This window comes from Anas platyrhynchos, chromosome 3 (genome assembly GCF_047663525.1).
Source record: "Anas platyrhynchos isolate ZD024472 breed Pekin duck chromosome 3, IASCAAS_PekinDuck_T2T, whole genome shotgun sequence".
Taxonomy (NCBI): domain Eukaryota; kingdom Metazoa; phylum Chordata; class Aves; order Anseriformes; family Anatidae; genus Anas; species Anas platyrhynchos.
In genome coordinates this window covers 38,133,541-38,147,844 of record NC_092589.1, presented here as the reverse complement: position 1 = coordinate 38,147,844, position 14,304 = coordinate 38,133,541, and the positions used below count along the sequence as shown (strand labels likewise).

At 49.9% G+C, this 14,304-nt stretch overlaps 1 protein-coding gene and 1 long non-coding RNA gene across 3 annotated transcripts in view; one reads left to right on the top strand and one right to left on the bottom strand.

Moving 5' to 3' along the window:
* Positions 1 to 2,784, top strand: part of LOC101797709 (uncharacterized) — a 51,574-nt gene extending 48,790 nt beyond the window's left edge. For both annotated transcript variants that reach the window (XM_005016799.5, XM_005016802.5), the window contains one exon: positions 399 to 2,784. In XM_005016799.5, the coding sequence (XP_005016856.1) occupies positions 399 to 527 (129 nt within the window). In that variant the 3' untranslated portion in view covers positions 528 to 2,784. The remainder of the gene's footprint in view (positions 1 to 398) is intronic.
* Positions 1 to 13,803, bottom strand: part of LOC113843162 (uncharacterized) — a 29,022-nt gene extending 15,219 nt beyond the window's left edge. Inside the window, exon 1 of the long non-coding RNA XR_005264289.2 lies at positions 13,244 to 13,803. This is a non-coding gene — a long non-coding RNA (uncharacterized lncRNA). The remainder of the gene's footprint in view (positions 1 to 13,243) is intronic.
* Between the last annotated feature and the right edge of the window lie 501 nt (positions 13,804 to 14,304).

Here is a 14,304-nt window from a genome sequence, read left to right as displayed (position 1 = left end):
AGTGTCTGGGACTTCATGGATTGAGAAAGAGTGATCTGTAAATTATTACTGGAGACCTGTTGAAAAAATAAGACTGAAGAGTGAGGGTTCAGAGGTGGCCTGGTTTATCTCCCTGCTCTGAAAGTGTATATCCCTGCTTTAAAGACAAGAGAACCTGAATTCACCTCTTCCATACGATACACTCTGGCAGTGATGCTTTTGGGACTCTGGGTTTCCAAATTCATCGCTGACTTCCTCACCCTGTTCCATCTACCTGGATGGCTACAGGTGCCATGAATCCATGAGGAGGTATGGTTGTAGCAGAGAGGTGGGGGCAAGACAAAGAGTTTGAAGCAAGAACTTCACTGCTTGCAGCTTCTGTCAGCACTGACTTCATTCCTCTTTTTATTCCCCTGCAGAGCATCAATGGAGGCCGCCCGCCGCCCCACTTCGTGTACGATCCATCCACCTTTGCCTTCCGTTCCCTCAGCACCTTGAAGCCTCTGAGCCCGATAGCTCCAGTGGAAGAACCGTCATGTGCCTACTGAAGGAATTTCTCCGAAAACCTCAGGAACTATCAACCAACCGCCTGCCGGGCAGTGAGAAGGGCCGTGGTGATGCCCAGGGAGGTTGGGTGGGGGGAGAAGGGGGCAATGACACACCTTTGCAATACAGTCTCTCTGGCAGCAGGAAACATACGGCTTTGCAGCAGTGACTGCTTTTGTACCATTGCCACTTCTGAATACTGGTAATTGGAGAGATTTTGTCTTTCAAGGGCAAAATGAGACAGTCACAAACTGCAAGGGCAGCCACCAAGGCAAGCACATGGATGTGGTAGTTGAAGATATCCCCGAGGGTTTCAGAGGCTAGTGTAGTCCACGTCGCGGCTGTGATGAGTGATCAGGTTGTGACACCCAGTCCAGTCAATTTTCCAAGAGTACTTGGGTCTACAATGCTTTGGTGTAGACCTGACCCTTCTCCCAGTCAGAAGTGAGCTCAGGATCGGAGACAGGCTGTACAGGGCTTCCTGCAAAGCAAGAAGATCTCTCTCTGAGATTATGATCACATTCACCTCAAGCTCTCTTGAGCGGAAGACTCCAGGAGAGGGATGTGGGACAGGGTACCTGGAAAATCTAGTTGCATGTTTCAGTTGTTCTGCTGGCAACTCAGTAACATCTAAAATAGGATTTAAATGTGAGGAAATTCTAAAATGGGGGCTAGGATAAGGTTACAGAATGGAGGGTCCATGTTCAGCCATCCACAGGAAAAGAATGCCCACCTTCAGTCTTGGTATCACCGGAGAGAAGTGGTGGGGTGATCTGTGTGGTCTTGGGTCTCTGTCTCTGTTTTGTGTTACACAGCATTTGTCCATGCCATTGTCCAAGTACTCTGCTGCACCTTTGGAGATGCTGAAGGCAACTGGCATCACCAAACTCAACCAAATCAAATGTGTCCAGCAAGTTTTCCCCTCCCCTGATGGGCTGGCTATTAAATTCAGACAGACCCCGCTTCTGCACCAGTGGAGCGAGCATTCCCAGATGTAGCATGGAGTGGGAGGAAGGGGTCTTTGTTTTGTGGTCACCTGTTGGTGGAAGAAACAGGAGGGGGTTTTGAATGAAGCTGAGGGACAGTTCTCCATGGACGCTCCTACAGGAGGTAGGATGGTGCTTGGCCTTTTTACCACTGGAGTTTGTCTGGGGTCTGGCCTTGAGGCATGTGGGTGCTTTGTGCTATGAGGCAGCAGCAGCTAATGGGAGAAGCTCTTCACCATTCTGTCATGGTGAGGCAGAGGAACAAAACATTTCCTCTTGGTGCATCAGATGAGTCTTCATTGCCAGCACCTGGTGAAGAGAGTAACCTCATTCTCCCCTTGAGCCTGTATCTGGCTGGGTGCAAGTAATTTACTTGTCTGGATCAAGAGGAGCAACTCTGAGTAATATAAGGTCCATTTTAGTTTTAAATCTGTTCCACTGTGAAGGTTTTTGATGGCACTCTGGATGAGACCAGTGGTCAGTCTAGCTCCAAGTAGGAGGCCGCAGAGCGAACCAGCATGCATGGTACTTTCTGGGCCCTTCCCTGAGACAACTGGGGAAAAGCCTGAAGGCCACCAAGGCCTGGGGACCTGAATGCCCCACCACTGCCCTCCTCCCTCCCCAGGCAGAGCGGCTGGGCCAGGCAGTGAGGGGATGGCTGTCCTGAGGCTGCCCCAGCTCTGCCTGCTCCTTGCCCCCAGGCCATCGCAGCTCAGCCACTGCTAGGGTTTGCTGGTGAGGTGCCTCGGGCAGAGTGCTGTGGTTCCCTGCAAAAGTCCCTTCTTCCGACACAGGCCCATTCCTCTACTCATTCCTCCCGTTCCTGTAGAGCCTCTGCTTATCTTGTTTTGATGGCACACCTCAGCTTTTTATCTGCTGCCAGATGGAGCTAGCCAGGGCAGGACGGGAAGCATCACCACCTCAAACCGAACCCCCATGCTCATGGGAAGGGACAGCCACAGCCTGCTACCCATCTGAAGAGGCACGTTCCCTGTGCAGACAGTCGGGGCAGCAGCCCCCACGGCCCCCTGCTCTCTGGCTTCCCTCAGCACTGCTGAAATGGGAGCTGCTGCAGTGCTCGGCCCTGGAGCTGTGTTCTGCTGGTCCATGTGTGCTGCAGGCTGCCTTCCCTGGGGGTCCAGGGCTGCGAATGGGATGTCCTGCCGATATTGTTGCCTTTTAGTACTTTTGTAACTTTTCTCTGTCTCTTCTTTTTCAATCAGAAGGAAAAATAAAAATAATGAAATAAAGCGTAACAGCTGCTATATTCACACCTCTGGTGGGTCGCGTGTGTCTGCTGTCTTCTGGGTGCTTATGGGCAGGGGTGTATGAGGTGATGGAGCAGAGCAAGCTGTGACACAGCACAGACAATCCCAGGCACTCCAAAATCACAAGCTGCGCCTGCAAGAGGGTGGCCTCTAAAAACATACCACCAAGAGCTTTTCTAAAACATTTTTATTTTTAAATAAACCAGAACCACAGAAGAGACCTTAAGGACACTTAATTCCACCCCCCACCATGGGCAGGGACACCTTCTACCAGACCACATTGCTCAAAGTTTATCCAGCCTGGCCTTGAGCACCTCCAGGGATGGGGCATCCACAGCTTCTCTGGGCAACCCATTCTGGTGCCAAACAGCCCTCATAGGTCAAGATTTTCTTTACATCTAATCTGAATCTATGCTCTTTCCATTCTTTGAAGTTGGGCCTGGTACAGAATATTGGCCCTCACTGCTGCTCCCTCCAATAAAAATCCTTTTGGCTTTTGAGCAACCTGCCTATTGCACAGGGATTGAACATCACCTTGCTGGAGATCTCCATTCCACAAGCAAAAGGGGGGTAACTCCACATCTGCTCTTGTGCTCATGATTTTATGCTTGCTAAGTCTTGTACCTCTTTCCCGAGTTTCTCAGCAGTCCCTTTGTCCACGGCAGAGCACTCGTGCTGCTTTCCTCAGCAGCATTGCTCTAGCTCATCCTTTCCTCAGGATCTTGCTCAAAAAACACTATCTCAGGTACTTGTAACCTGCGTTCCCCTCCTTTGCTATCTATCTCCCTGAACTAAATCCCATCTCTTCCCTCATGCTCATAGCAATTTATCTTAACCAACATCTCACAAGGCCTGAAGAGCTAACCCCTTTTTCAAGGCCCCGCAGAGATACCAGCTTAATTTCCCTGAGCAGCCCTCCTTAGGCTTGCTCCCAGAAGACCATTCCTGCCCCTCCATCCAAGCTCCCACCCTCTCTCGGCTCTGTGCCATCCCTCTTATCTTGCAGCCTCCCCTCTCTGTCATCTGCAGCTCGTTGTTAATTGGCCTTGGCCTGTTTTCCATGGGCTGTGAGGTGCACTTGGTGGCTCCCCTGGGCCCTTTGCTCCTACGTCCTGTATAAGATTATTGTTCTCTGTGGTATTTTTTTTTCCAAAACAGCCTGCCTCTTCTGTGTGCTTATCTCAGAGGCCTTAGACGTAGTTCAAGAATTCACTCGCCACCACAGCTTCATCACCTGTTCATCGGTAGGCTTGTTTGTGAGGATATAATCATATAGAGGGGTGTGTTTATGTTGTATCAGCTGTGCTCTGTGCTGGAGTCCAGCAGAAAGCTGGCGCGGTGCTTCACGGGGCGCAGCCAGCTGCGTGGCCTGCCTGAGCTGAGCCGTAGTGCTGTTCGTGGTGCCCTCAGGGCTGTAGTCGAGCTCTGCAGCATGTGTTGGGGTCACATTAGGTTGTGCCCACCCCTCACCTATCCCTGTAAGCTGGGTCTCTGTGCTACTGACAAAGCAAGGCGGTTTTTGTGGTGAAACAGGGTGGTAAGCCTTGATGCAGTAACAGCTCTGAAGCTGAAGGAAAACAGGTTAACCGTATCCACTAAGCTCTTTGTGGTAATTCGTCGTTGTAGTTACCAGAATACCTTACAAAGAGGGTTAAGGACATCAGTCTTGTTTGGATGCTGGACCCTGGCATGGGGGAAGGTTTCCTGAAGACCACCGAGGAAGCCATCAGAAATGAGAGCTGTGGTCTCCCGAGGGTGTCTCATGGAGTGCGCTCCATTGCTTCCTCTGGCATGGGACTTTTCACCTTTTTGGCTTCCAAACTACCTCATGTAAATGCTCCCCCCACTGCTGGCTGTGAGGCTGTGGTGTGAGCAAAGCAACTAGCAAGTGCGGTCAGCTTCGTAGAGGTCCCTCGGGACCTTGGGTTTGTTGGAGCTCCCGGCTCCACGGCGAGTCCTCCCACCAGCTTTGGGTTGTGGCTGGTGGGAGGGAAGCCTGTAACTTCTAAGCCGAAAGCTTTCTCTGCTCTGATCCAATCTTGCTGGAGACGTGCAGGTGTTTCCCTTCAGAGCAGAAAACAAACCCTGCAAAGAGAGGAGGGCTGTTGTGCCAAGGTGCAGCTCAGGCGCCCTGAGCTCAGCTGTGTTAACCATCTGCAGGAGAGTGAGCGGGGACAGGCAGCTGTTTGAAGAGCTTGCCCATGGCTTCTCTGGGATTTAAGTGGGACCATTTAGGCTAATACTGTTCTCCAGTTAAAATAAATTAATCAGGTTAGTGCTGTTGCCTTATACAAATAAAAGAACTGAGCTCACAGCAATGGCAAAACGGGTTGTTATATGTGTAACCTAGCAGGTGACCGTTCTCTTTGCAGCCAATGCACAACATCAGCTCTTCTGCATTGTCTGTTTTCTTATGTGTATGTATACACATACACACCCACATGATATATATACATATGTATGCATGTGTGTTTCACTGGACTGCAGAAATCTCTGTACACTTACAGTCACCCTCAGGCAGAGTGTCCTGTGCCAGGGTCTTTGACATAGCTCAATGTGAAGCCCACCTTGCAGCATACTAACCATTTGTATGCTAGAAAACATGATGATGCTGGGAAAAAAAACCACCCACCACCCTATTTCCAACTGAGTGTTGACCTACCTACCAGATTGACTGGGAAAATGGGTGAAATCAGCAGTGCTGCTAAAGCCAGGGTTCTCTCTCACCCCAGCCTAGATGGAGGCCACAGAAACAACGAAGATGCAGAACTTCCAGTTGGATGGACCACATCCTCCAAACAGCTCAGGGCTCTCCCTTTCTGAAGCTGCATATAGTGATGAGGTGCAGCGCTGCCTTTAAGGGTGTGTAATAGGTTAGGGTTGGATGGGGTATGACTTACAGTGTGGCTGCACAGGCACAGAGTGCATTTATACTTACTGCATGCTATGCATATTTTAAGTGTAAGGAAGCTTTTGACTAAAAGCAATGGGCATGTGTTCAAGCATTGGCAGGGAGGTTGACCCATCTGGGGCATGGGCAGAAGAGCTTGTGCTGTGTTTGCAGATGTCTGCAAGTAGTGCACATTACATATATATTACATATGTGAAAGCAGGGGTGGTGACAAGTATTTCTTTGCTGTTGCAGTCTCAACCATTTGTGGTAACAACTGGCAGACTTCTGCAATGTTCCATACCAGTACTGTATAGGAAAATAAAAGAAAAAAAATTATGAATTCCTGATCTGTGTCCTTGAGGCACTTGGAAGTTTTCACCATTGAATTAAAAAGAAAGAAGCACCTGCACAACAGTGACTCGAAACAAAGCTACCTCGTTACAAAATAGAGAGTGATTGTATGCACTGTTCCTCCTCAGACAAGACCTTCAGGAACATCAAATAAAACTAGCAGGTGGCAGGTTCAGAGCAAACAACCGGAGGCAGTTCTGCGCAGAGCACGGGGTTGCACTGGGGAACCCAGGATGCTGTGGTAGCTAAATATTTACCTGGATACAGACATGAAAAGAAAGAAGGAAAAAAAAATCCCCCAGGAAACATGCATGCATGAATGCCATCTCTGGCTGAGGGAGGCTGAGTGGTGAGAAGTCTCCTGGGGTAGGTTGCTGCGTGCCAGTCCTGTCTCACCCTTCTCTGGGGCAGTCGTCACTCCTGCCAGGGTCCAACTGTGTCCACAGGGGCACAGTCCAGGCTCAAATTTCCCACCTATCCCCCCTTACTGGGTCAGGTGTGTCATGGGAACAAAGTGAGTTTGGTTTGAGCACTGTTTCAGGTTTATAATATGTATATTATATATGCAAAATACTTCTGGAGTGTAAGAAAAACCCTGGGCAAACATCCTCCAGTGCCTGGTAACCCCCATGCAGAGGGAGCAAGCCAAAGAGGATGCAGCCAAAACATCAATGCTCTGCAGAAGGAGCAAAGCATCAATGTCAAGAACTACATTTAAGCCTGTTGGTATCTCACCATTTCCTGAGCTAGATTTCAGTGGGCTTATTCAAGAAAGGGGGTGAGGAAATAGAAGATGTAGGCACTTTGGGAGCTAGCGAAGGCTGTAGCTGCAAGCCAGCCTGATGGGACTTGACCACATGTTTTCAGTTAACCCGGGACAGGATGTGCAGATAGCTCCGGACACATGAGGAGCCCAAAAATCTGTTTTCCTTTTTGTGGCTGCTCACATCACTGCCTGCTGTAATAATAGCTCGGTCTGTTAGTGGGTTGGCCGGTATTGATTGCATGTTCCCGTCTGACACGTTCACAGCGTAGTAGCTCCAAGGTCAAACGAGTGGAGGAATCGAAAGCCCCACGAGAGCGGGGCGCCAAGTGGGGCAACGAATGGAGACAACAAAGCCCCTTTGACAAGGAAAGTAGGAGGAAACTTCTCCCGAAGGATCCCATGGGAACTTTGCTGTTCTCACTCTGATATGTTGTGCAGAGACACTGAAGTAGGCTAGCCAGCACTGCTCCCAGGCATCTGTCCTCAGTGTAGCCTTGGAGCATGCTGGCACCCCACACCAGTGGATCTCATGGTCTTTGCTGCCCACAGAAGGGTGGTGAGACTTTAGTGCCCTGTATTGCACTGCTGCTGGTCCGAGACCTGGCCTTGTCTCCTCACGGCTCTCCTGTGTGTCCACTTGACTCAACCCTCTTTTTCCCTGGCCTCCATGAATGCCCCTCCTCTTTCTGACCCATGTCTCTTTCATGTCTTCCGCTATTTCTTTACCCCCTCCTGGTTTTGGGTTCTTTTAAGGCCCAAAGGCTTTGGCAGTGGGGTCTTGGTGCAAGACAGTGGTCACAAATTTTTCTCATCCTTGTTCCCTTCCTTGCCCACCTTGTTTCAGTCATCAGTGTCCGTGATGAGAAAGCTTTAATGTAGACAAATCTGTGTACCCTGCCTAGCAATGGTTGAGGCACCTTTGCCTCTTTTTTTTTTCCTCCCCCAAAATGATATCCACCATGAATGGTTTTGTTGCCAACAGGTGATGTTTAGCAAAGACCTCAGTGAGGACTGCCCAGCAGACCTGGCTTCGGGCAGTGTGACCAAGCCACATACAGCAGGACAAAACCCCGGTTGTATAAAGCTCTTTTAAACCCTGAAAGCCTTTGTCAGACCTTCAGCATGAAGCATTCACAGCTCCTGTTCTGAAGTGTGATGTTTTGTCCTCTCCTAGCTTTAAACAGTTCCCCAAAATAAACCCACTGCTATTTACCAGCATTGTTTTCCTTCTTGTGTTCAGTGCTGATAAATAATCAGACCCATTATATCATATTTGTGTCTGCGCTGGTAGAAAATAATTACAACAATTACCACCAAATCAAAACGCTTCTGTTTCTCCTGGTGTCATTAGCACGTCCCAAACATTTTGTTCTTGTGGTTTAAAGTGCAGTAATAACCCAGCCCGAGTGCGACGCCCGGCTCGGCAGCGCTTCCCAGCACAGCAAGCTTCCCGGCTGCGATTGCCTCCAAGATGCTGCTAATTTTCAATCACGGTGTCAGATCCTCTCCTACCGCAGGGAGAGCAACTGCTTAGCCTGTGATTTACCCAATTTATTCCGGTAATAACCGGGCTGGCTGTGTAGCCATCTGTCTGTTTTACGTGCTCCTCCTGCCCCCAGCCTCTGCCACCGTGCGGACAGAGCGCTGTCTCAGTCCTTGTGACAGCGGGGAGAGGAGGCATCATTTCACCCCAGCGATGAAGGGGGTCTCTGTGTGCTTGGAGAAGGGGACCAATGTTCCCTTCTCTTCTCTGCCCAGAAAGAGCAAGCAATGCAGCCCCTCTCTTGTGACCTCTGGGCACTGGAGCTGCCAGGCGCGCTGCCAGCCGGGCTGCTCCCTGCGTATATTTCCACCAGGCAGGGAAGGAAAAACCCATTCTCGGTAGGGTATGGTGGGTTAGCAGGGTCTCAGCATCGCTCTGGCCCAGGCTGGGAGAGCTACGGTCACTTTGAGAGGAGGAAACTGAGTCAGAGAGCAGTGAGGGGGAGGACCTGGCTCTTGTGACAGGCTGAGCTTGTCCCTGCTGTCCCCTGCTCCTGCTGAGGTCACACAGGGGGAAAGAGCCAGAGCCAAGGCTGGAGCCCAGGCTACAAAGCCTGTTGCGTGTTTTACCCCTATGGGAGAACCAGGATCATGGCCATGAGTAGGACGGAGGGCTTGGATCTGGAGACAGAGACCTGAGTCCTGCTTCCCATTGCACGGAGTAAATCCTCTGTGCTGCAGTCATGTATCTGAGGGCAGAATTTCATTTTGCAAAAATAGCGAGTGGAAAGACAGATGTTAGCCTGAAATTGGGTCCGTAAATATGAAAAGCGTCGTGGTCGCATGCCTCTGTCTGTGAAGATAAACACTGTACTGACTGGATCTTTATAAAGCCTTTAATTGGAGAGCCAAGTCCTCTGTGCCCTGTGTAATGTTATTCAAAGAGGCCTGCACGCAACTCCTTCAAAGCAGATGTTAGACAGGGTACAGCCCTAGATCAACAGTCATTCAGGATCAGAATTGCTTGAAACCGCTGGGTAAAATCAAATATAAATAGAGCAGAGAGCATTTGAAGCAATTACGATCTCGGGGGAGATTCCTTCCCTGTAACAAAGCCAAGAAAAGGGGGGACGATGCATCATTTTTGTAATGCAGTGAGGATATGTAGAAGCTGGATTACTCAGAAAACTCTGAGCAGTACGTATGGTTCATGTTAAACCACCTAAACTTTCTATCTCTGATGGTTTCCCGTGGCTTTCAGTGCTCTACAGACTGTAGCCTGGCGATTGCCTCCAGGAGACAACACAATATTGGAGGTAAACAGGAGTTGTGTACTTCTTGTGCACACCAAAACACTGAATTTTCCTGCTATTTTGGTAGTGCTGTAGCACTGCACAGACAAAAGCCCCTCACTTTGAGGAAACCAGCAAATCATTCAGGTCCTCAGAGAAACCTGTTGGTATCATGAAGGCTTTGCCCTGCATCTTTGGAGCCCACCTGGATGGTCCCACTGCAGGCACGTTGTCTTCCTTCAGGGGTACCAGGCTGCTTTTCCCAAGGCTGCTTTTCTATAAATGAGGCATTTGCTACCAGATTTCCTAACTCAGCAGTTCAGAGGAGAATGTGCACTGTAATTGTGGGTCATATCCTATCTCTTTGTGCCTCTGCCCATATGCTTTTGGCTTAGGGCAGTGCTGCCCGAGTGTGTGACTACAAACAAGGTATTTAGTCAGGCTTCACACCTCGCATCTCTCCTCCGGGCAGCTTCACCCATGTGCCAGGACGTGTGACAGCTGTGCCCCTGTGCAGAGCCCAGAGAGGAGCCTGAGCTCCATGAGGGGATGGCATGGTGATTGTGGGATTGAGAGTGGGATTGCCTTTTTCCCTCTGAAAAAGCAAAAGTCTCTTGATGGTTTAGTTGCTCTGCCCTCTGGTAAATGACCTGGGCTTGGCCTGCAAGGAGCAGGGATGAAAACATGCAGCGCATAGCTCAAGTTGGTTATTACGTGGGGGCAAAATTAAAGCAGTGAAGGTGGACCTGTTGCTTTTGTGGATTACAGGGTGTGATGCTGGGAAGTCACCTCATGGGTAAAGCAGAATTGGGGAGGCTGGAAACACCTGATGGTGCAGTGCCCCACAGGCAATGCAAAGCCAGCAGCCCATTTTGGTCAAAGCAGACATCCTTTTGGGAAAGCCTACCCAAAGTGGAGATGCTGCTCCAAGAGCATCCTGTGGCCCACCAGCTAATGACACTGTAATCTGTCACAGCATGGGATTAACCAGCACAATATTACTGGCCCTGATGACTTCAAAATCCCAAATAAGGCCCCCGATTTCACAGCCCCATCTTAAAAACAAAACAAACAAACAAAACCAAAACAAACAAGAAAAAATAACCAAGATTAAAAACTGCAGTTTGAAGTCTGATTGCTTATCTTCTATTTCGGTTCTTAAAATCTTTGGCTACAGCTGGGGCACATTTTCAGCTTCCCTTCGCATCGCAGTTGCAAGCTCACAATAATTACTGCCAAGAAGGGAGTTGCTTGGTTATTTATTTTTTGAAGGAACCTGAGATGTTCATGTATTTACATTTACAGGGAGGGGGGGGACTAACACTTCTCCAGGCCCCGGGAGTTTGTTAAAAATTGCAGGAGCCACTGATATGATAACAGATTAACCTCAGACCGAATTATGTGCGTGGTTACTGAGCACCCCGTCTAAATGAGTGGAGATGCCTTTTCAAGGAACCCTGCACGTTTGCAGATGTGCCGACAGAGCAGTGTTTCCATTGGAAATTTTGGTGAGGAAGGAAAAAACGAAGAGGATGGTTGGACGTCTCATCTCCTCTCAGGAGGACTGGGCCACACTTTGGTCAGGGTGGCTGGAAGCCGGGACACCAAATGGCCGCCGGCCGTCTCTGTGGGGCTGAGGGGCTGAGCAGGAGTGGGAAGAGGCCCCGAGGGAGGCCCCACGGGGCTGCCTGTGCTTCACGGAGGCTGCAGCTTTGCGTGCTGTGGTCCTGTCCTCCCCTTCTCCTCTCCCAGCTCTTCCATGGAAAAGTGGAGAGCTCGCCCCCAGGAGAGGCTCAGCACAAAGGCTCCTTTGAGGGAACTCAACAGCGGCATTTTGCTGGGAATTTATGGCCTCTAGATACTGCTCTGGGTTTGAATGCAGAAGAAGGGGCAGGAAGAACTGAAGAGAAATAAAAAGGGGGGACAGCTTGGACAGGACAAAACAGGAGCAGCCCACATGTCACATTGGCACCCCGCATCTGCCCACCACACCCAGCTGGTGCTTGCGGAGAGGCCCAGAAGAAGCTCCTGGTTTGTAGAAGAGAATGAATATATGGGGTTTTAGAGCCCTAAGGGCTGGTTTGCTGGAAATCTTCCCAGTTGCCTCTCGGGGAGGTTGGTGTCAAGAGGCCAGACTTGCAGGTGGGCCGAGAACCTGGCAGACCCTTGGTCCTGTAGGATTTGTACCCAATGTCTTGGGCAGGCCAGGCCTGCAGAGGAAATTGCCCAAGCAAGGCTAACCCCTGGGTCGTGTGAGCACAGATGGCTTAAAAATGAGGTAACAAGACCTCACAATACCACACCTGTGACCAAAACCATGAGCACTCCTCCCCTGGGCCAGCCAACACATAGGAGCTGCCAGGCTGCACCCAGAGCAGCCACCCTCGCTGGATTAGATGGAGTTGTGCCTGACTGACACCTGTGAAACACTTTGGGGAGAATTACAGAAATATAATGATCCTTCTGCTTCTGGGGAGGATTTCCCAAAGCTCCTGGCTAATGCAGTCCAACTTCACACTTCTCTTTACCGCTTCTGTTCGGCAGACAGCACCGGGTGCTGTCGGCTGGGTGGCAGGGTTAGCTGACCCTCGGGGTTAAAACAGAAAATCAGGCCCTTCAGAAATAATAATAAAAAAAATCCTAAAAAGAAGAAAACAATAAAAGAATCCAGCAGTTGATATTTAAGGTGTTATGAGCTGCTTTTCAAAGCCTGTGTTTGCCTGTGCAAGAGCAGAGGTGCCTTCCTCAAACAAAGCTGGAGAAAAAAGCACCGTCCCCCGAGTTCGGGGTGCTCTGGAGGGCAGCCACGCTGAAACTGTGATTAAGTGTTTTGGGCCATGCCTTTCACTGCAGCCTGCCAGATAAATATTTACAGCTGACCACGGAGAAGTGGGGGGAAGGAGAGGAGAGACATCTGTAAATTCTTTGGAGCCTTGCCGTCTTTTAATTTTAATTATTTTTTGTTGCTTTTCCATCCACAGATCATTGTCTCTTTTTCTCAGCCCACGGATCACTAAAGAAGGGATTTTTGTGAGAAAGAGTTTATTTCTAAAGCCTCAGGAGCCAGATCCTGATTTTAATGGCTGTGGTGTAAACTCCAGAGCTGCGATAAACCAACCTTGTGAAGAGCAGACAGCAACCTTTGGTTTACTAACCAGTGTGAATCTGATGTAACGTTATTGATCTCGGTGGATTTACTCTCTGTCTCCTTGTCTCCTCCCTTGTTTTCTTTGCAGTTGTCCTTACCCATGCAAAATCAGTGCCTATGTGGCTGTAAGAAGCCAGTAAATCATGGTGCTACACCCACTTCATGTGGGTATAAATGACTCCCTCAGTTTGGCCTCTAGTCTGAAAATAAAGCAAGTCTTCATGCCCAGTAGGACAGCTGATTATCAGCAGCACAGAGCAAGGCTCTGAAAGATGTCCATAAAGTCCTCCAAAGAGGGGGCAACCAGGAAGGACTTGTGGAAATGAAGGCCCTCAACCCTGGGGGCTCTCTGCATTTTGACGTATGAATATATACGTCCTGCTCGGAAACATATGCAGGAATCTGTAGCTATAAAAGCCACCGCACCACCCTGTAATCCAGCCCAGATGTGCCTCTCCTTTCATGGCGCACTCAAGGGACCCCTGTGAGCCGAGGCAGGCAGTGATTGAAAGCATTGTTCGGATTTACTCACCCAAATGAAAAGAGACCCACAGCAGACTCTTCGCAGAGGTCCAGAGCGAGGAGGCTGGTAGGAAGCATTGGCTTCAAGAGGGGCACCAGTGTGAGAGCTGATGGATGCTGGCCTGTGCTGTCATCAGATGCCTTCTGAGGTCACCAGCACAAGCCAGGAGCTGGGTGAGCTTTGGCCTCTCTGAGCGACAGGCGTTAGAGCGTGCAGTGCAAACCCTGGTTGTGCTCGGGCTCCCAAAGCTTGGTGCAAAGAACGGTGCAGACAGCTGAGCCTCTGGTGATTCAGGGGGGTTACTCGCCTGCTTCAAGGCTTTAAACCTGGGAAATGGCATCTGAGAAATAAGATGCCGGGCTGGACTTTGATGCTGACCTGTCTGGGAGAACAGGGGAAAGACTTCATGGTTTGTTGTGGGTTGTACTTGCAAGCGAGACACCAGGATCTGCTCCTCCCCACGTAGTAGCTTATATGAGGACAATCAGAGATTTATACCCTCTGTTATCGGTGACCTTCTAAGTAGCCAAAAAGTAGCATTTCAAAAACTTCGGCACTCACTGCAGAGTCATCTGGGAAGTTACTCCTTCTGTTACTGTCATAAAGCTGCAGAGCTCCAAATAGAAAGCTCAGAGGCAAAGGTCTCGTCCCCAGGGCTCCGCAGTCTCAGTGCAAAGAGTATGGTTATAAAGCCAGTCACAGAGTCCGGGAAGTAAATTTATGGCTGGGAAGATGGATAAATAATACGCCAAGATCAACAGCAGTGGTAATGTCAGAGTGTACTGAGCGGAGTTGCTCTGCTTTTACAGCGCTGTGACCGCTGGGCAACCTTGGACGTGAACATGCCGATTGCTAGAGCTTGCTGCGGAGTCAAGGCCCCAGCATTTGCTCCACCTCCACCTGATGAGATTTCGGCTGCCTTAATGGGAGGGAGCAGAGACTGATTTCCCCAGCATGGCCTTGCTCGTGGGGTCAGTGCTGGGTTGGGACAAGCACTGGGGCTTTATAGTCACACTCTCACGCGTTACCTCCCCAAAGCTCCCAATGGTGATGTTACCTCGTGGAGCGCT